Source organism: Lipotes vexillifer, unplaced genomic scaffold (genome assembly GCF_000442215.2).
Source record: "Lipotes vexillifer unplaced genomic scaffold, Lipotes_vexillifer_v1.1 scaffold1523, whole genome shotgun sequence".
In the NCBI taxonomy this organism is placed as follows: Eukaryota; Metazoa; Chordata; class Mammalia; order Artiodactyla; family Lipotidae; genus Lipotes; species Lipotes vexillifer.
This window is the reverse complement of record NW_006799715.1, coordinates 94,506-116,726: the sequence shown is the minus strand read 5'-3', so window position 1 is coordinate 116,726 and position 22,221 is coordinate 94,506. Positions and strand designations below refer to the sequence as shown.

The window sequence follows — 22,221 nt, the reverse complement described above, 5'->3', positions numbered from 1 at the left end:
TCCCTTAATCATTATGTAGTGTCCTTCTTTGTCTCTTCTAATAGTCTTTATTTTAGTCTATTTTTTCTGATATGAGAATTGGTACTACAGCTTTCTTTTGTTTTCCATTTGCATGGAATATGTTTTTACATCCCCTCACTTTCAGTCTGTATGTGTCTCTAGGTCTGAAGTGGGTCTCTTGTAGACAGCATATATGTGGGTCTTGTTTTTGTATCCATTCAGCCAGTCTGTGTCTTTTGGTGGGAGCATTTAGTCTATTTACATTTAAGGTAATTGTCAATATGTATGTTCCTATTCCCTTTTTCTTAATTGTTTTGGATTGTTATTGTAAGTCTTCTCCTTCTCTTGTGTTTCTTGCCTAGAGAAGGTCCTTTAGCCTTTGCTATAAAGCTGGTTTGGTGGTGCTGAACTCTCTCAGGTTTTGCTTGTCTGTAGAGGTTTTAATTTCTTCATCAAATCTGAATGAGATTCTTGCTGGGTAGAGTAATCTTGGTTGCAGATTTTTATACTTCATCACTTTAAATATGTCCTGCCAGTCCCTTCTGGCTTGCAGATTTTCTGCTGCAAGATCAGTTGTTAACCTTATGGGGATTCCCTTGTGTTTTATTTGTTGTTTTTCCCTTGCTGCTTTTAATATGTTTTCTTTTTATTTAATTTTTGTCAGTTTGATTAATGTGTGTCTTGGCATGTTTTTTCTTGAATTTATCCGGTATGGGACTCTCTGTGATTCCTGGACTTGAATAACTATTTCCTTTCCCATATTAGGGAAGTTTTCAACTGTAATCTCTTCAAATATTTCCTCAGTCCCTTTCTTTTTCTCTTCTTCTTCTGGAACCCCTATAATTCGAATGTTGGTGCGTTTGATGTTGTCCCAGAGGTCTCTGAGACTGTCCTCAGTTTTTTTCATTCTTTTTTCTTTATTCTGCTCTGCAGTAGTTACTTCCACTATTTTATCTTCCAGGTCACTTATCCGTTCTGCCTCAGTTATTCTGCTGTTGATCCCTTCTAGAGTATTTTTAATTTCATTTATTGTGTTATTCATCTTTGTTTGTTTCATCTTTAGTTTTTCTAGGTCCTTTTTAAATGTTTCTTGTATTTTCTGTATTCTATTTCTAAGATTTTGGATCATCTTTACTATCATTTTTCTGAATTCTTTTTCAGGTAGACTGCCTGTTTCCTCTTCATTGTTAGGTCTGGTGGGTTTTTATGTTTCTCCTTCATCTGTCTTGTGTTTTTTTGTCTTTTCATTTTGCTTATCTTACTGTTTTGGGGGTCTTCTTTTTGCAGGCTGAAGGTTCGTAGTTCCCGTTGTTTTTGGTGTCTGTCCCCAGTGGGTAAGGTTGGTTCAGTGGGTTGTGTAGGCTTCCTGGTAGAGGGGAGTAGTGCCTGTGTTCTGGTGCATGAGGCTGGATCTTGTCTTTCTGGTGGGCAGGTCCACGTCTGGTGGTGTGTCTTGAGGTGTCTGTGGACTTATTATGATTTTAGGCAGCCTCTCTTCTAATGGGTGGGGTTGTGTTCCTGTCTTGCTAGTTGTTTGGCATAGGGTGTCCAGCACTGTAGCTTGCTGGTCATTGAGTGAAGCTGGGTGTTGTTGTTGAGATGGAGATCTCTCGGAGATTTTCGCCATTTGATATTATGTGGAGCTGGGGGTCTCTTGTGGACCATTGTCCTGAAGTTGGCTCTCCCACCTCCGAGGCACAGCCCTGACTCCTGGCTGCAGCACCAAGAGCCTTTCATCCACACGGCTGGTTGCAGGTATTGAAGTCTATGCCCACCTTGAGATATTCCACTACTTTGTCTAAGTTGCCTGCTCTGGCACCACGGAGTAAGATTGCATTGCTGTCAGACTTTTTTTGCCCCTTCAGTCCAGAAATTGTGCTTGAAGTGTCTGCTCAGAAATCCCAAATGATGCTGCTGGTTGATGTGGATAATTTAAACATAAAACTATAACTCAGAAAGAGAACTGCGACAGCCCCTGGTCATAAACCTGTGCGGTGTGACTGTGGGTTTTTCAGAAATGCAACCAACTTACTGTATTCTAACTGTACTTTAATTTCTAAATTGATTTAAAGTAAACAGTGTCCATCTGAAGCCTGTCAAAAACATCAGGGGATAAGTTAGTAATTACTGTTTGTAGTGGGATGACCTGGAGCAGTGACTGTTTTAATTGGAAGTCAAATAGCTATGAAGGGATAACCGTTCACATTAGGTTCTCATAGAGTGTACCTTTTTTGGAATGTAGAGAAGTGCTTATCATCCAGAAGTTATCAGATGAGGCTGATATTTTTGAGGAGAGTGTGAAGATGTTACAATGTCTGTTTCTAAAGTAAAATAATGAATTTGGGCAACTCTGATCAACTAACCTAACTTTTCTATGTAATATATTTGTGTAACTGTTTAAAAATTAAAGACAAACATTTCACATGTGTTCTCAAGATATACTATTGGATATTTCTGTAAGACAAATCCAGACTTATCTTCCGTATTGACAAACTGTGTTCTGGCTACTTAGACAAGTTTATGTAGGTCTAGCAAATGGGGAAGTAGGCTTCAGTCTTTTTTTTTTTTGTAGTTCGCTGACTTTTACTTCTTTGACAAGCATGTTGTGAAGGTTAATTATAGAAATGAAAGGTGGAAGTGTGATATTATTAGTATAGTTTCATTTGAAAACCACAGTACACAAAGCCTGTTTTAAATGGGCTGTCTATGTGTAGGTGTGTGGATAGAGTTTTCTGAGTTTAGGGAGTATTTATATATAAAGAATACAGACCTAGGGAATTTGGAAGATGGCAGAAGAGTAAGATGCGAGATCACCTTCCTCCCCACAGATACACCAGAAATACATCTACACGTGGAGGAACTCATACAGAACACCTCCTGAACACTGGCAGAAGACCTCAGACCTCCCAAAAGGCAAGAAATTCCTCACGTACCTGGGTAGGGCAAAAGAAAAATGAATAAACAGAGACAAAAGGATAGAGACGGGACCTGCACCAGTGGGAGGGAGCTGTGAAGGAGGAAAGGTTTCCACACACTAGGAAGCCCCTTCGTGGGCAGAGACTGCGGGTGGTGGAGGGGGAAAAGCTTCGGAGCCGTGGAGGAGAGAACAGCAACAAGGGTGCAGAGAGCAAAGTGGAGAGATTCCCACACAGAGGATCGGTGCCGACTGGCACATACCAGCCCAAGAGGCTTGTCTGCTTACCCGCCGGGGCGGGCAGGGATGGGAGCTGAGGATCGGGCTTCAGTCAGAGTGCAGGGAGAGGAGGGGTTGGCGGCGTGAATACAGCCTGCAGGGGGTTAGTGCACCACGGCTAGGCGGGAGGGAGTCCGGAGAAAAGTCTGGACCTGCCGAAGAGGCAAGAGACTTTTTCTTCCCTCTTTGTTTCCTGGTGCGGGAGGAGAGGGGATTAAGAGCACTGCTTAAAGGAGCTCCAGAGAAGGTCGTGAGCCGTGGCTAAAAGCACGGACCCCAGAGACGGGCGTAAGACGCTAAGGCTGTTGCTGCCACCACCAAGAAGCCTGTGTGCGAGCACAGGGCACTATCCACACACCCCTTCCGGGGAGGCTGTGCAGCCCAGCACTGCCAGGGTCCCGGGATCCAGGGACAACTTCCCTGGGAGAACGCATGGCGCGCCTCAGGTTGGTGCAACGTCACACCGGCCTCTGCCGCCGCAGGTTCACCCTGCACTCCGTACCCCTTCCTCCTGCCGCCAGAGTGAGCTAGAGTCCCCGAAGCAGCTGCTCCTTTAACCCCGTCCTGTCTGAGCAAAGAACAGACGCCCTCCGGTGACCTACACTCAGAGGCGGGGCCAAATCCAAAGCTGAGCCCCGGGAGCTGAGAGAAAAAATAAGAGAAAGGGAAGGCTCTCCCAGCATCCTCAGAAGCAGTGGATTAAAGCTCCACAATCAACTTGATGTACCCTGCATCTGTGGAATACCTGAATAGACAACAAATCATCCAAATTGAGGAGGTGGACTTTCAGAGCAAGATTAATGATTTTTTCCCCTTTTCCTCTTTTTGTGAGTGTGTATGTGTATCCTTCTGTGTGATTTTGTCTCTATAGCTTTGCTTCCACCATTTGTCATAGGGTTCTATCCATCCTTTTTTAAAAAAATTTTTTTTCATAATAATTAATTTTCATTTTAGTAACCTTATTTTATCTTTATTTTATTTTACTTTATCTTCTTTCTTTCTTTCCTTCCTTCCGTCCTTTAGACAACAAATCATCCCAAATTGAGTAGGTGGGCTTTGAGAGCAAGATTTATGATTTTTTCCCCTTTTCCTCTTTTTGTGAGTGTGTATGTGTATGCTTCTGTGTAAGATTTTGTCTGTATAGCTTTGCTTCCACCATTTGTTGTAGGGTACTATCCATCCATTTTTTTTTAATGTTTTCTTCTTAATAGTTATTTTTTACTTTAATAACTATTTTATTTTATTTTACTTTATCTTCTTTCTTCCTTTTTTTCCTTCGTTCCCTCCTTTCTTCTTCCCTCTCTTCCTCCCTCCCTCCCTCCCTCCTTCCTTCCTTTCTTTCTTTCTTTCTTTCTTTCTACTTCTACTAATTTTTTCTTTCTACTTTTTCTCCCTTTTATTCTGAGCTATGTGGATGAAAGGCTCTTGATGCTGCAGCCAGGAGTCAGTGCTGTGCCTCTGAGGAGGGAGAGCCAACTTCAGGACACAGCACACTGGTCTACAAGAGACCTCCCAGCTCCACATAATATCAAATGACAAAATTCTCCCAGAGATCTCCATCTCAACACTAGCAGACAGCTTCACTCAACGACCAGCAAGCTACAGTGCTGCACACCCTATGCCAAACAACTAGCAAGACAGGAACACAGCACCACCCATTAGCAGAGAGGCTGCCTAAAATCATAATAAGTCCACAGACACCCAGAAACACACCAACATACGTGGACTTGCCCATCAGAAAGACAAGATCCAGCCTCATCCACCAGAACACAGGCACTAGTCCCCTCCACCAGGAAGCCTACACAACCCACTGAACGAACCTGAGCCACTGGGGACAGACACCAAAAACAACAGGAACTATGAACCCTCAGCCTGCATAAAGAAGACCCCAAACACAGTAAGATAAGCAAAATGAGAGGACAGAAAAACACACAGTAGTTGAAGGAGCAAGATAAAAACCCACCAGACCTAACAAATGAAGAGGAAATAGGCAGTCTATCTGAAAAACAATTCCGAATAATGATAGTAAAGATGATCCAAAATCTTCGAAACAGAATAGAGAAAATGCAGGAAACATTTAACAAGGACCTAGAAGAACTAAAGATGAAACAAGCAACGATGAACAACACAATGAATGAAATTAAAAATAGTCTAGATGGGATCAATAGCAGAATAATTGAGGCAGAAGATGGGTAAGTGACCTGGAAGATAAAATAGTGGAAATAACTACTGCAGAGCAGAATATAGATAAAAGAATGAAAAGAACTGAGGACAGTCTCAGTGACCTCTGGGACAACATCAAATGCACCAATATTCGAATTATAGGGGTTCCAGAAAAAGAAGAAAAATAGAAAGGGACTGAGAAAATATTTGGAGAGATTATAGTTGAAAACTTCCCTAATATGGGAAAGGAAATAGTTAATCAAGTCCAGGAAGCACGGAGAGTCCCATACAGGATAAATCCAAGGAGAAACACGCCAAAACACATGTTAATCAAACTGTCAAAAATTAAATAAAAAGAAAACATATTAAAAGCAGCAAGGGAAAAACAACAAGTAACACACAAGGGAATCCCCATAAGGTTAACAGCTGATCTTTCAGCAGAAAATCTGCAAGCCAGAAGGGACTGGCAGGATATATTTAAAGTGATGAAGTATAAAAACCTGCAACCAATATTACTCTATCCAGCAAGGATCTCATTCAGATTTGATGGGAGAAATTAAAACCTTTACAGACAAGCAAAACCTGAGAGCGTTCAGCACCACCAAACCAGCTTTACAACAACTGCTCAATGAACTTCTCTATGCAAGAAACACAAGAGAAGGAAAAGACCTAGAATAACGAACCAAAAACAATTAAGAAAAAGGGAATAGGAACATACATATAGATAATTACCTTAAATGTAAATGGATTAAATGCTCCCACCAAAAGACACAGGTTGGCTGAATGGATACAAAAACAAGACCCATATATATGCTGTCTACAAGAGACCCACTTCAGCCCTAGAGACACATAAAGACTGAAAGTAAGTGGTTGCAAAAAGATATTCCATGCAAATGGAAACCGAAAGAAAGCTGGAGTAGCATTTCTCATATCAGAGAAAATAGACTTTAAAATAAAGACTATTAGAAGAGACAAAGAAGGACACTACATAATGATCAAGGGATAGATCCAAGAAGAAAGTATAACAATTGTAAATATTTATGCACCCAACATAGGAGTACCTCAATACATAAGGCAAATACTAACAGCCATAAAAGGCGAAATCAACAGTAATACATTCATAGTAGGGGAATTTAACACCCCACTTTCACCAATGGACAGATCATCCAAAATGAAAATAAATAAGGAAACACAAGCTTTAAATGATACATTAAACAAATGGACTTCATTGATATTTATAGGACACTCCATCCAAAAACAACAGAATACACATTTTTCTCTAGTGCTCATGGAACATTCTGCAGGATAGATCATATCTTGGATCACAAATCAAGCCTTGGTAAGTTTAAGAAAATTGAAATTGTATCCAGTATCTTTTCCAACCACAACGCTATGAGACTAGATATCAATTACAGGAAAATATCTGTAGAAATACAAACACATGAAGGCTAAACAATATACTATTTAATAATGAAGTGATCACTGAAGAAATCAAACAAAATCAAAAAATGCCTAGAAACAAATGACAGTGGAGACCCAACAACCCAAAACCTATGGGATGCAGCAAAAGGAGTTCTAAGAGGCAAGTTTATAGCAATACAGTCCTACCTTAAGAAACAGGAAGCATCTCAAATAAACAACCTAACCTTGCACCTAAAGCAATTAGAGAAAGAAAAACAAAAAAAACCCAAAGTTAGCAGAACGAAAGAAATCATAAAAATCAGATCAGATATAAATGAGAAAGAAATGAAGGAAATGATAGCAAAGATCAATAAAACTAAAAGCTGGTTCTTTGAGAAGATAAACAAAATAGATAAACCATTAGCCAGACTCATCAGGAAAAAAAGGGAGAAGACTCAAATCAATAAAATTAGAAATGAAAAAGGAAAAGTAAAAACTGACACTGCAGAAATACAAAAGATCATGAGAGATTTCTACAAGCATCCCTCTGCCAATAAAATGGACAACCTGGAAGAAATGGACAAACTGTTAGAAATTCACAACCTGCCAAGACTGAATCAGGAAGAAATAGAAAATATGATCAGACAAATCACAAGCAGTGAAATTGAAACTGTGATTAAAAATCTTCCAACAAACAAAAGCCCAGGACCAGATGGCTTCACAGGCGAATTCTATCAAACATTTAGAGAAGAGCTAACACCTATCCTTCTCAAACTCTTCCAAAATATAGCAGAGGGAGGAACACTCCCAAACTCATTCGACGAGACCACCATCAGCCTGATACCAAAACCAGACAAGGATGTCACAAAGAAAGAAAACAGGCCAATATCACTGATGAGTATAGATGCAAAAATCCTCAACAAAATACTACCAAACAGAATCCAACAGCACATTAAAAGGATCATAAACTATGATCAACTGGGGTTTATTTCAGGAATGCAAGTATTCTTCAATATACGCAAATCGATCAATGTCATATACCGTATTAACATATTGAAGGAGAAATACCATATGATCATCTCAATAGATGCAGAGAAAGCTTTCATCAAAATTCAACACCCATTTATGATAAAAACCCTCCAGGAAGTAGGCATAGAGTGAACTTTCCTCAACATAATAAAGGCCATATATGACAAACCGACAGTCAACATCGTTCTCAATGGTGAAAAACTGAAAGCATTTCCACTAAGATCAGGAAGAAGACAAGGTTGCCCACTCTCACCACTCTTATTCAACATAGTTTTGGAAATTTTAGCCACAGCAATCAGGGAAGAAAAGGAAATAAAAGGAATCCAAATCGGAAAAGAAGAAGTAAAGCTGTCACTGTTTGCAGATGACATGATATTATACATTGAGAATCCTAAAGATGCTACCAGAAAGCTACTAGAGCTAATCAATGACTTTGGTAAAGTAGCAGGATACAAAATTAATGCACAGAAATCTCTGACATTCCTATACACTAATGATGAAAAATCTGAAAGTCAAATCAAGAAAACACTCCCATTTACCATTGCCACAAAAAGATTAAAGTATCTAGGAATAAACCTACCTAAGGAGACAAAGGACCTGTTTGCAGAAAATTATAAGACACTCATGAAAGAAATTAAAGATGATACAAATAAATGGAGAGGTATACCATGTTTTTGGATTGGAAGAATCAACATTGTGAAAATGACTCTACTACCCAAAGCAATCTACAAATCCAATGCAATCCCTATCAAACTACCACTGGCATTTTTCACAGAACTAGAACAAAAAATTTCACAATTTGTATGGAGACAGAAAGACCCCGAATAGCCAAAGTAATCTGGAGAACAAAAAACGGAGCTGAAGTAATAAGGCTCCCTGGCTTCAGACTATACTACAAAGCTACAGTAATCAAGACAGTATGGTACTGGCACAAAATCAGAAAGATAGATCAATAGAACAGGATAGAAAGCCCAGAGATAAACACAGGCACATATGGTCACCTTATCTTTGATAAAGGAGGCAGGAATATACAGTGGAGAAACGACAGACCCTTCAATAATTGGTGCTGGGATACCTGGACAGGTACATGTAAAAGTATGAGATTAGATCACTCCCCAACACCATACACAAAAATAAGCTCAAAATGGATTAAAGACCTAAATGTAAGGCCAGAAACTATCAAACTCTTAGAGGAAAACATAGGCAGAACACTCTATGACATAAATCACAGCAAAATCCTTTTTGATCCACCTCCTAGAGAAATGGAAATAAAAACAAAAATAAACAAATGGGACCTAATGAAACTTCAAATCTTTTGCACAGGAAACCATAAACAAGACCAAAAGACAACTGCAGAATGGGAGAAAATATTTGCAAATGAATCAACTGACAAAGGATTAATCTCCAAAATTTATAAGAAGCTCATGCTCATGCAGCTCAATAACAAAAAAATAAACAACCCAATCCAAAAATGGGCAGAAGACCTAAATAGACATTTCTCCAAAGAAGATATACAGACTGCCAACAAACACATGAAAGAATGCTCAACATCATTAATCATTAGAGAAATGCAAATCAAAACTACAATGAGATATCATCTCACACCAGTCAGAATGGCCATCATCAAAAAATCTAGAAACAATAAATGACAATAAATGCTGGAGAGGGTGTGGACACACTTGCACTGCTGGTGGGAATGTGAATTGGTACAGCCACTATGAAGAACAGTATGGAGGTTCCTTGAAAAACTACAAATAGAACTACCATATGACCCAGCAATCCCACTACTGGGCATACACCCTGAGAAAACCAGAATTCAGAAAGAGTCATGTACCAAAATGTTCATCGCAGCTCTATTTACAGTAGCCCAGAGATGGAAACAACCTAAGTGTCCATCATCGGATGAATGGATAAAGAAGATTTGGCACAGTGGAATATTACTCAGCCATAAAAAGAAACGAAATTGAGCTGTTTCTAATGAGGTGGATAGAGCTAGAGTCTGTCATACAAAGTGAAGTAAGTCAGAAAGCGAAAGACAAATACCGTATGCTAACACATATATATGGAATTTAAGGGAAATAAATGTCATGAAGAACCTAGGGGTAAGACAGGAATAAAGACACAGACCTACTAGAGAATGGCCTTGAGGATATGGGGAGGGGTAAGGGTAAGCTGTGATAAAGCGAGAGAGAGTCGTGGACATATATACACTACCCAACGTAAGGTAAATTGCTAGTGGGAAGCAGCCGCATGGCACAGGGAGATCAGCTCGGTGCTTTGTGACCGCCTGGAGGGGTGGGATAGGGAGGGTGGGAGGGAGGGAGACGCAAGAGGGAAGAGATATGGGAACATATGTATATGTATAACTGATTCACTTTGTTATAAAGCAGAAACTAACACACCTTTCTAAAGCATTTATACTCCAATTAAGATGTAAAAAGTTAAAATTAAAATTAAAAAAATAGAATACCGGCCTATATTCTTCCTATTGCTCAATTATGGTCCATATTTTAGATAGTAACTGTAATAATTGTAGAACTGTGGTTACTCTAAGAAACCTAATGCCATTTGTGTCAGGGGTGTTTCATTGCTTTTCCCTGTCAGAGAAAGTAAATGAAGCTTGAAAAAGAGTCATGATTAATCGTACAGTGAGATAATATATGCTTGCATATGCCATTTCGATGCTGAGTTGGGGAATATTTTAGGTATGCTATGGATAGGCAGATGGGGATTTTTAAGTACATAAACTGTAAATCTGTCAGATCATTTAACTTACATGAGAGAAAGAGGAAGAACAATGCTAGTTTTTTACGTACAGAAAAAATGTCAGCCTTATAAACATTCTTCCTTTGGCTAGTTAACAGTTTGTGGGTAGGTGCAACCCTCGATTATTATTACTTGGGTACCTCAGGATCTGAAAGTACTGACCAGAAGCAAGTGTACAGGAAGTAGGTAGAACGATCTATGGAATAAATTATTTGATTGAAAAACAGGCAAAGGGAAAAAGTTGTCAATAGTTTGAGAAAGAGGTCTTGGAAATTAGGTTATGTCTTCTTGAAAGCAATGGCAGAAACAGAGGATTTACTTGTTTGTGCCATTCTCATTCCAAAAAAGATTAGAGACAATGTATCAATAGATGGGTTACTTATGTTGGTAATAGGGTTTTAGATCAAGGTGAATGGTGCACGAGAATGGGGAGAACCTTGTTTTCTCACTGCAAAGTTTTTTTCTTAACTTGAGCTCTGGACTTGCTGCCATCTTCCAGGGGGAGCTTGTTCATCTCCTGATTGAAGAGTATATACTTGGGCAGTTCATTGGGAGACTACATGATCTTTTCAATTCCTCTCTCTAGTGTTAATATCAAATGAGCATTTTCAATAATATTTACCAAGTCATTCCATTTAGGTTCCTGTATCCTAGTGAAAAATATCATGTCTCAATAATAGTCTGCTACAGGTAAGCCTTTAAGCTTTTAGCATGTAATACATTTTAATATCAGAGTTACTATATATATTAAGTAATGTTTCACTTTAAAGCTCTAATCTAGACTAAAACTTGTACTTTTTTTTTAGGACAGCCAGTAGAGGGGACTTCATGTTTTCTGCGGATCGTTTGGTAGGTGGATGGAGGCTTTCCATTTTCATTTCACTGTTGTTCCTAGTGATACAATCATAGTAGGCCAAGGGGCTTTTTTGTTCTAGAGCATTCTCGAGTCAAGAGAGATTGTACCAAGTAACCCACATCTTGCTAGACTTTGCAAGTGTTGTTTCTACTGTTGCATTAAAGCTCTGCCTCAATCCCATTCACCTCAAAGCATTGTCCATGAAGTTCTGTAGTTCTGAGGTACCACTTACTACCTTTCAAGTGGATCTTGTTAACCTGATCCTGAGGCTTAAATGCCTCCTCTTAGGGCAGTGAAGTGAAGTAAATTAAAAGGAAGTCAAAGATGTAAAAGACCTAGTAGTTACCCTTGTGGGATCCATCGAGTGCACAAAAACTAATACCTAGCTTGTAGTTTACATGGGGTTGGATATCTCTTTTGCCTCTTCTTTTCTGTAGTATCCTCACACGTGAAATACTAAGTTGTACTGTCTACGCTCAGGGACTTGCTGTTAAGGATTGACCAAACCCAGTTCTGTTTAGCTAGTGTCATCTGAGAGGATCTCAGGCCAAATTGAGCTGTCTTGGGTAAGCCCTGTTTACTTCTTGTGTTTATATCTAAATTTGTTCAGTGCTTACAATGAGGTTGACACATATTCTGCTGTGGTTATTAGTATTCATCTGTTCATGAAATATACATTGAACTCATGTGAGTCAGACACTGCTAGACTGTGTTGTCGGGGGAGGAGATACAGTGGTAAAGCATATAGCATGGTCCCTGATATCGTGGGGTTTACAATCTAAATACTGTTCTCAGTATTTAGTTTGGGAAAGAAAGAAAAGTGACTTATTAAGTTTATAGTTATAATCAGATAGTAGAAGATAGATTATTAAAGGGAATGTGATGGTGTTGGTGGGGGGAGGCGTGAAACTCTTTATTTACCTTTTCCCTAAGGAAATCTTTATTCCAAAAGAGTGTAGACAACTCCTGTTCCATTTTTGACTTTAAGTATTCTTGGTTCAAAGGCCACTTCTATTTGAGCTTCCAGGGGCAGTAATAATCCTTGGACTGCATCAAGATAAATGTAGTTGACATTCTTGGAGTGATAGGTTATTCTGTCTTTATGCTTTTATCAAACCAAAGGGACAGGTTCAAGGCAATTGTGTCAGTGGCTGCTGTGGGGAAAACAGAGGTCTTGGTGTTCACTGGTAGCAAATGATTGCTCTTTCTTTTGCTCTCCATGTGCCATTTTTCTGGAGAACATAGGAATTAAGTTCATGGTTATTGTAAAATGCTTGCCTGAAATGGCAATATTATATCTTAGTCAAATGAGATAATAAGGACCCAGGGCATAATTCACCTCAGGGGATGGTAATTAGGACCTCTCTGTTCACTGCAGTTGGATTTGAAGGTCCTGATATTGGGGGTGGGGGGTGTGGAGGGTCAGTTGTGATTGTGGTAGGGACAGGAGCTGTTGAGGTTTCTAGTGTTGAGGATTTCTAGTACACTGTCTCTTCTAGCACAAGGGTCCTGTTATAGTGGACATTAATTGTATCCTGAATTTGTCAAGATTGGCTCTCCTGGCGCTCAGATCTTGAGTTCTTTATATTTTAGTCACCCTTCTTCTGGTTTTATGTTTTCCTGTAAGGCTTGGACACACTAATTTCTGTCCCAGAATTGCAGGAGATGGGCAGGAGGTAAGACTCTTTAGAGGAGTGTTACTAGGAGAACTAGGCTCTTCAAAGAAAATGATCCTCTTCTTCCCTTGTACTTTTTGATCATAAGAAACATTAACCTCCACAGAAGGTGGTGGCTAGAGGTGAGTATGCACACACACACAGTATTCATGAGCTTCCTTGACCCTCTGGTGCTGCAGGTTGACAAAGTGCTGGCCCATTTAGCATTGATCATTTTAATGGCAGCAGGATGTTTTGTTGTGATAACAGAGCATGGGGCCTGGCATTTCTCCCTGATGTTCCTGATTCTCAATCAGTAATGTAATATTGATTGGAGAAAATGTGCTTTGCAGACTCAGCACTGCCTTTTTGTAGTGGGCTCTGGGTAGTCATAGAAATACCATAACTGGTGGGTTTTGGAGGCTATTCCTAGTAGTTCTGATGGATTATTTCCTCTGTACCACATATTAAGATCATTAGGAGCCTTTTTTTTTTTTAAGCTGGGAAGTCCCAATGCATTCGACTGGATCCTTCTTCAAGTTCAGTAAATTGGTTCAGCCCCATCCACTCATTTATTTCCTCCTAAGAAATTCAGGCTTTATTTTGCATTATGGTGGGCCTTTGTTAAAAAGTATCTGACTTGACAATTTCAGAGTACTAAACAAGGCAAAGAAGTTTCCAGTGAGCACTATGTCTAAGGTAGCCAGAAGTATATTACTTCCAAGTTTTCCTGCCATGACTCTTGACACTTGCTGTAGTTTTGCATTTCTCATAGTATAGCCTGGACTGACTGAATGAGAATCAGAAAGCATACTTGAGCCTTTTAGTGGCAATCATGTCCCTAACCAAGGTTGGATACATAGCAGCAAGCAGCCTGGCATTTGTTTCTATCTCTGTATCTAACACATGATAGGACCCCCCTTCCTACTTCCATAAGCTAAATCCTTGCCTAGTATGTTACTGACTTTTTGCCTAGTTTTCAGCTCCTGAGGCTAACAGCTAACAGGAGATTCTTAGCAAGATCTCAACTTATTCTTCCTTTGACTCTCTAGATCAGACTTGTTGTGGAAGAGGGATTGAATCAGCTACCATATAAAGAATGCATGGTGACCACTCCAACAGGTAACCAGGGCTGTTACTCTCATATTCGCCTCATCAAAATTCTGAGATAGAATTGGGGGAAAATGGAAAAAAAGCAGTCTGAGTAAATCAGTATGCAAAATGAGGAGTCTATGTGGAGCTGTTCTTTTAAACAACTTAATAAACTTGGAGACATTTAGCAAATAAATTTATGTGGATGACCTTTTGTTAATGGCTTGCTGGTCAGTTCAAGTTAAAGGTTAATAAATATTCTTCAGCATGCAGGTGTTGCCTTTGATGATGGCACATTGGGACCAGAGCTAAGAATTGCTGGCAGCTTATCTTCACCTCTGTAGGGAAGCTTCTGGTATTAACAAATGGGTGGGCTGGTTTGGCATTGAAACTCCAGGTAAAAGGATGAAAAGTAAAAAAAAAAAAAAAAGGAAAACTAAAATTGATGAGGATTAGAGAAGGGGCTTTGTTCTGCTCTAATAGAAAGAAACCAAGGATCCCTATTTTAGGGATTTGAAATTCTGATTTGGTTCTTTAGTAAATAATGGAAGCTGTTATATCCAAAGGTTGATTTTATGAAAATTGGGGGCCAAATTTGCTGCATCATAACTGATACAAATTCAGGATGAGACCAAGGCATGACCATGTCTTGTTAATTACTTCAACCTTTCTCTTCTGCTTTTTAATGCAGAATGGAGGCTCATAAAAAGGGACCAGAATGAGGAGGCTCTCTGCTGTGGCTCACAGTGCGGTCCCAGTTTGAATTGATGGGCTTTCTAGCATTCTTGGAGTACAATTCTTGTCTGAATTCAGTTTGAGGAACATGTATGTTAATATCATTCTGTCATAAGGCCTGTTCCCACTCGATGAAGTCTACCTCTCCCAATTATTCCCACAGGTTTTTTATGAAGAATTAAAAAGTAAATATGAAAAATCATGGCTCTTCTTATTACTTCCACAGGGAATCTAAGATGTTATACAGTATGTCTGGACAAGAGTTGCTCTGTATCCATCTGCTTTAAAGCTTAGATACTTTATTAAATAAGTAGGTCTCTCCAATGATGAAAGATAAATTCTTCGGTTTTATTCCCCAACAGGGTACAAGTATGAAGGAGTGAAATTTGAGAAGGGAAACTGTGGGGTCAGCATAATGAGAAGCGGTAGGTTTGCATATGTGTGACTTTGTCTCTTTGCGTGCATAGATGCAGTTGCTATTTTCCAGGAGAGAGGCGGTCTTGTCTGTCACAATTGCAGCCTTCCTTAGCTTAAATCTCACCACCTGTGTTGTCTATCCTCATGGTGCCTTGGAATCATAGCCTATGTGTTGCCGAGTTTGGCTAATTTTAACTGCAGAGCATCTTCCCTAGTGGCCTATCCCCATGGGCAAGCCAGCTTTGAAAGATTCAGAGGAGGGTGGGAGAACAAGAGGATGCAATGATGCTATCTTGGAGAGAACAGAGCAGCTTGAATTTTGAGGGAATACAGCACAAATTCAGGCCTGCAGAACTCTGAGCACCCAACTAGAGAAAATCTTTGTTCTGTTTTTTTAATTTCTTTTGTGAGGAACAGTTCTACCCTGTCAGGAACTGGACTGAATGGCTTGTTTAATATTTTTAGTTTTATATTTGATGAGTATGTGACTATGTAGGCAAAAGAACTTAACTGTGATTAACTCTAGGTATTTCCAATTGCTAGTCTTATAAATATTTGTGTTTGAGTCCAACCGATTATCCTTCTAAACCAACCTTTGTGCAGCAAAATCACATGCCTGTAATTAGGACTTATACCTGTTACATGGGGATGATTATTTCCATTCAGCAACTTAATTCCTTAATTATTCTTTGTACAGGATCCAAGGTATGGTAGAAGCCCCACTTGCTTGCATTGGAAACAGATTTTTTTTTTTTTTGCCACGCCACGCAGCATGTGGGATCTTAGTTCCCCCACCACGGATCCAACCTGTGTCCCCTGCAGTGGCAGCATGGAGTCTTAACCACTGGACCACCAGGGGAGTCCCCGGATTTTTATTTCACATATAAAGATTCCCTTTTCTTCTCTGGCTATGAAGTTCTGTTTGTGAACAATTGAATATCTCCAATAAAATAGGAGCTTTAAGCTCCCTTTTTTATAGAAGGTAGCTCTTAAGCAACGATAGGATTTTCAGGACAATGCTGTTCAACCTTTTAAAACTGGTGAAGAAAATGGAGATGGGCTTTTAAGGCACAATTTCTTCTGTTTTAGTCCAGCTTCTGCCCTAAAGGCAGCAGCATGGTCCTCGCACCCCTAGTGTATACAGGATGACCTTGGGGGTGATGCATAGATAGGGTGTTTTTAACCTTAATAGCTATTGGTTGATTTTCATACCTAATAGAAAGAAACTGTTTTTATATTTTCACTACTGATATAAAGTTTCCTTTTAAAATAAATGTAAAAAAAAACAGTTAATTTAAAGAAAAAATATTAAGTAAATAACCATACAAGTAGAATTTTGATGTGGCCTAAAATCTTGACGATGGTATGAAAATGGTTGACTTTCGGCAAACACTTCCTTAAAGGAATTCAGACTGAAAAATAGCTCTGTGTTCAGAAACCAAGGGTGTGGTGGTGGTGTTGGTTGTGGTCTCTAGGGGGGGAGAGGGAACATATATTACTTTTTCACTGTTTGCCAATAAAGCCTCTGCCATTGAAGTCATTGCTGGGTCTAAGTGATATCTCTTGACGCCAGCTTAATCTAAATGGAGAGCCTTTGGTCTGTAGCCCCCATTCTTCCATAAATATTTTATATTTTTGCCAGATGAAAGTAACACAGTTTCTTTAAAATAATAGGAGTAAAACGTTCCTGATATTAGAAAAGTTCAAGGAGCAGCTTAATAAAACCCTTTATTTACTGTAATCATTGAAGCATGACAGCTCTAAAACTTGCAAGCCAGCAATAAAACTAGATTATCCTAGTTTCATTGACCTGAACTAAGTATAAAATATGAGCATATCAGAAGTAAAAGCTGTTAGCTTAAGAAGAATTGCTTCCATTTTGACAATGTCTTTATTTATTGTGTTAATAACAGTCAAAAACTCTGCTTTGGCCTATTCTTGGACTTTCACTGTATCTCCTCCTAATCCCTCTTTCCTTCTTTTTTATTTCCTTCTTCAAGGTGAGGCAATGGAACAAGGTTTACGAGACTGCTGTCGATCCATACGAATTGGAAAGATCCTGATTCAGAGTGATGAGGAGACACAAAGAGCCAAAGTATATTATGCCAAGTTCCCCCCAGACATTTACAGGAGAAAAGTCCTTCTGATGTATCCGATTCTCAGTGAGTGGCTTGTGTTTAATTTGTAACCTTTGGTTAGGGTTTAAATTCAACTTAGTGCCTGCCTTCTAGGTACCCTTATATAAAGGCGAAAACCGTTTCTAAATGTGTTTTTTGTTTTTCTCAAAAACCATTCTTTAGAAAACCATTTCTAAATGTGTTTTTTGTTTTGATTTGGAGTTGCCCTGGGCAGTTCTCTGGGGAATTCTTATTGTGTAATAAGAGAATACACATTAGTCAAACTTTATTAGCTCCAAAAACTTTTATCTTAAAATTAACACATTGAAGCAAAGGATTTAATGAGGCAAAATATATAGAACACAGAAAATACATTGAAATATGTCCCTTCTCTAGCCCAAAGAGTATAGCAATGATTTTCTCAAGGATTTATCCTCTTTGGATATTTTTTGGATATTTATCCCTTTGAATATTTTTTTTCCTATTCTAGTCTGTTTCCTAAGCTTACTCAGATCCTGGGGTTAGGGGTGGTGGGTGGGTGTTATATTTGATATCTCAAATACTGAACGAATTTAGGGCTTGTTGTGCATTTGAAAACTGAAAAGTATATGGGTTATGTCTGTTATTGAAAATAACATCATTGATAAAAAAACAGGCACCTTCAAATGAAGCTTTGTTTTGTAGTATCTTTTTTTTAACAGCTTTATTGAAGTATAATTCCTTTACAATGGTGTGTTAGTTTCGGCTTTATAACAGAGTGAATCAGCTATACATATACATATATCCCCATATCTCCTTCCTCTTGCGTCTCCCTCCCACCCTCCCTATCCCACCCGTCTAGGTGGTCACAAGCACTGAGCTGATCTCTCTGTGCTGTGCGGCTGCTTCTCACTGGCTATCTGTTTTACAATTGGTAGTGTATATATGTCCATGCCATTCTCTCACTTCGTCCTAGCTTACCCTTCCCCCTCCCTGTGTCCTTAAGTCCATTCCCTACATCTGCATCTTTATTCCTGTCCTGCCCCTAGGTTCTTCAGAACCCTTTTTTTTTTTTTAGATTCCATATATATGTGTTAGCATATGGTATTTGTTTTTCTCTTTCTGACTTACTTCATTGTATGACAGACTCTAGGTCCATCCACCTCACTACATATAACTCAATTTTGCTTCTTTTTATGACTGAGTAATATTCCATTGTATATATGTGCCACATCTTTTTATTTTTATTTTATTATTTATTTATTTTTTACATCTTCATTGGAGTATAATTGCTTTACAATGGTGTGTTAGTTTCTGCTTTATAACAAAGTTAATCAGTTATACATATACATATGTTCCCATATCTCTTCCCTCTTGCATCTCCCTCCCTCCCACCCTCCCTATCCCACCTCTCTAGGTTGTGCCATATCTTCTTTATCCATTCATCTGTTGATGGACACTTAGGTTGCTTCCATGTCCTGGCTGTTGTAAATAGACCTGCAATGAACATTGTGGTACATGACTCTTTTTGAATTATGGTTTTCCCAGGGTGTCTAGTAGTATCTTTTTTTAAAATTAATTTATTTATTTATGGCTGTGTTGGGTCTTCGTTTTTGTGTGAGGGCTTTCTCTAGTTGTGGCAAGCGGGGGCCACTCTTCATCGCGGTGCGCGGGCCTCTCACTATTGCTGCCTCTCTTGTTCTCTGCGGAGCACAGGCTCCAGATGCGCAGGCTCAGTAATTGTGGCTCACGGGCCCAGTTGCTCCGTAGCATATGGGATCTTCCCAGATCAGGGCTCAAACCCATGTCCCCTGCATTGGCAGGCAGATTCTCAACCACTGCACCACTAGGGAAGCCCTATAGTAGTATCTTATATTACATTACTAAACTGCCTTTACTTCAAAGAAACTCAAAGACATTTTGAGATGAATGTTAAAGTTGCCAATGCATTTGGTTGTCATTTTATTTCAGGCACTGGAAACACTGTAATTGAAGCTGTAAAGGTTCTCATAGAACATGGAGTTCAACCTAGTGTTATTATCCTACTCAGTCTGTTCTCCACCCCTCATGGTGAGTTCATGCTCTGGATGGTCATGGGGTGGTTAAGTGTACATCTGCTCAGCCTCTTATCCTGAGGAAAAGTTCATTTGCTTCCACATTAAATCCAAATTGAATTTTGGTAGTTATAACTTGTGTTTGTCATCTCTAAGCTTAGTGGTAATACTTTACACCGTTCTACTGTTGTTCAAATTCAAATGGAGAAGTATGAACTAATTCCATTGAAGGGGATTGCAGTTGTTTTCATGGTGGTCCTGTTTGAGTAGAGTTTGCAAATGGCTGAAAGGTCACTATTTCTCCTGGCTCCCCACCTGAGCCTGAAAACTGCTCTCAAACAGCAAGAAACTCGAGGTTCTAGCTAGCCTTGTGGTCTTACTGAAGTAAGCTTTGCAGTGTGAAGCAAAGATCAAAAGTTTGTAAAGTTAGACTTCTGCTCAAAGGGCACAGTGAAAGAACTTGTGTCCTCCATTTCCTGAGAGAGGTAAGCCTAATTTAAGACCCTAGTTTTTTTTGCCATGTAATCTAAGACGATTATGAAAGTATCCTAAGAAAATAATCATAGAGGCATGTAGAAATTCAGCATTTAGGACAGTCACTGTAGAGCTGTATTTCATGTAAGAGAAAATTTGAAAGTATATAAATGACTTACTTGGAAATGGTTAAATAAATATACAGTTGACCCTTGAACAACGTGGGTTTGAATTGCGTTGGTCCACTTATACGTGGATATTTTTCAATACTGAAAACTACAGTACTACACAGTCCATGGTTGGTTGAATTCATGTATGCAGAGGAACTGCAGATACAGAGGGTCAACTATAAGTTATATATGTGGATTAACCCCCATGTTGTTCAAGGGTCAACTGTATATTCAAAGAATGTAATATTATATAACTGTTAGATCATGTTTTTGAAAAAATATTTAATGACATCAAAAAATCTGGTAAATGTAAGAGCAGAATAAACAACAGCATTAGAATAGTATAAAATGTCATCACTAAGTTTAGAGATGACTAATACAAATTATGACTATTATGACTAATCAGACTTGGATTAAGATGGGACCTAATAAATCTTTCCTCAGCATGAAAGGCTAGACAGATGCACAATACTATTTCAATTTTCATTTTAAATCACATAATATTAATAGTGGTTGTCTTAGGGTGGTGGGATTCTAAGTGATTCATTTTCTTTTTTAAGCTTTTTTTTTTGTATTTTCCAAATGTTCTACAATGAATTTATATTTGTTTCATAATCGAAAAGAAAGAGAAATATGTGGCTTCTAGTTAGGGTGTTTCCTCATTTCCAGAGGTTCCAAGTCTCAGCCAACCCTGAAGAGGCTACAGAGAAACCAGTTGGGGAGCATTTAGTATGCCATTGATTATCTTGCTGTTTCATAATAAAAAATTACCTGTAGTTCAAATGTTGATGGTGACAAAGGGTAATTTGCTTGGTTATCCATCCATATAACAGAGGTGGCATTGTAAACATTAAGATAACCAAATAATTATTGGGTTTTCTGTCTTTGGGAGTAGAAAAGTAACCGTGTTAGTTGTAATAGTATACATTAGAATAGTATACTAATTCTTTGACATTATAGATGAAAAAATCTTATTCTGTGGCAGCCTTCCTATGGCTTTTTAGTTTGACTGGCATCCTAGCTAGTCCCTTTCCTTTCTTCCTCCATATCCTCCCCACCCAAGCTAGAGTCATAACTTCTCAAAAGCTAGCTTTCTCTAACATAACAAAGAAGTCTTTGCACTTGGTTCAACAGTGTTCCAGTTGAGAAACCAGCATCTTATGTATGATCCTGTTTCCAGAAAAGACTCTATTCTCTGTATTCCAGCTGCCTTTAAAATAAAACAAAAAAAGACTCTTCAGGGGAAAAGTTGCTATAACTGAATATATTTTTCAAATCTTGGATAGAAAACAATTTGATTCTAAGAATTTATTAGTGAGCGGGTGGAAACATAGTCTGACTACTATCAAAACTTTTCAGATACAGACATTATATAAACTAAGAGATTAACCAAGTCTGACTATGTGTCCAAAGATCATTGCTCTTGGTCTGTCAATATTAGACCTAGTGACTGATTATAAAATTACTGAATTCCAAGTAATGTTATCAAAAAATTCTGCCATAATGACAATTCTCTTTTATTTTTTGAAGGTGCCAAATCAATCATTCAAGAGTTTCCAGAGATCACAATTTTAACTACTGAAGTTCATCCTGTTGCACCTACACATTTTGGACAGAAATACTTTGGAACAGACTAAGTTATTGAAGGAAAATTATTCTATTGTGTAATATTACAGTTATGAGTTTCTACCTGTTTGACTAATTCACTTGAGGAATGACATAGAAAATCATGTTAAAGATACTTTGTAATTTTTGGAAGTAGGTATATTAAAAGGAAATACTTGAGGTTTGTTTTTTTATTTAGCTATTTCTTGACCGTTGGCACCAAATTCAGCAATGAAGCACACACAACTCTTCAAAAATATTTTAATAATGTTCTTATGCAAATTGCTGATCCATCAGTGCATTGAAACTGTTCCCTAATTTATGAACCTCAGTTTAGAGGTTGCTTGCAGCCACAAATAAAATCCAAATGGGAGTCAGTTCATTGGCCCAGTCTAGTTTGCATTTTGTTAGTTTGCTTTTAGTTCTAGGGAGATTTCATATATGTGGCTGTTGTCACCTTCCTTTACTCTTTACTTCCTAGTACAGTACACACTGGTAACTTGGAGAGGATGAAA

General features: G+C 38.7%; 1 protein-coding gene across 1 annotated transcript in view; it reads left to right on the top strand.

The window, feature by feature from the left end:
* The window catches only part of UPRT (uracil phosphoribosyltransferase homolog), a 34,644-nt gene extending 12,906 nt beyond the window's left edge, over window positions 1-21,738 (top strand). The window contains exons 2-7 of the mRNA XM_007471877.1: window positions 11,359-11,401; window positions 14,116-14,185; window positions 15,253-15,315; window positions 17,308-17,469; window positions 19,375-19,473; window positions 21,632-21,738. Of these exons, the coding sequence (XP_007471939.1) occupies window positions 11,359-11,401; window positions 14,116-14,185; window positions 15,253-15,315; window positions 17,308-17,469; window positions 19,375-19,473; window positions 21,632-21,738 (544 nt within the window). The remainder of the gene's footprint in view (window positions 1-11,358; window positions 11,402-14,115; window positions 14,186-15,252; window positions 15,316-17,307; window positions 17,470-19,374; window positions 19,474-21,631) is intronic.
* Window positions 21,739-22,221: the final 483 nt, after the last annotated feature.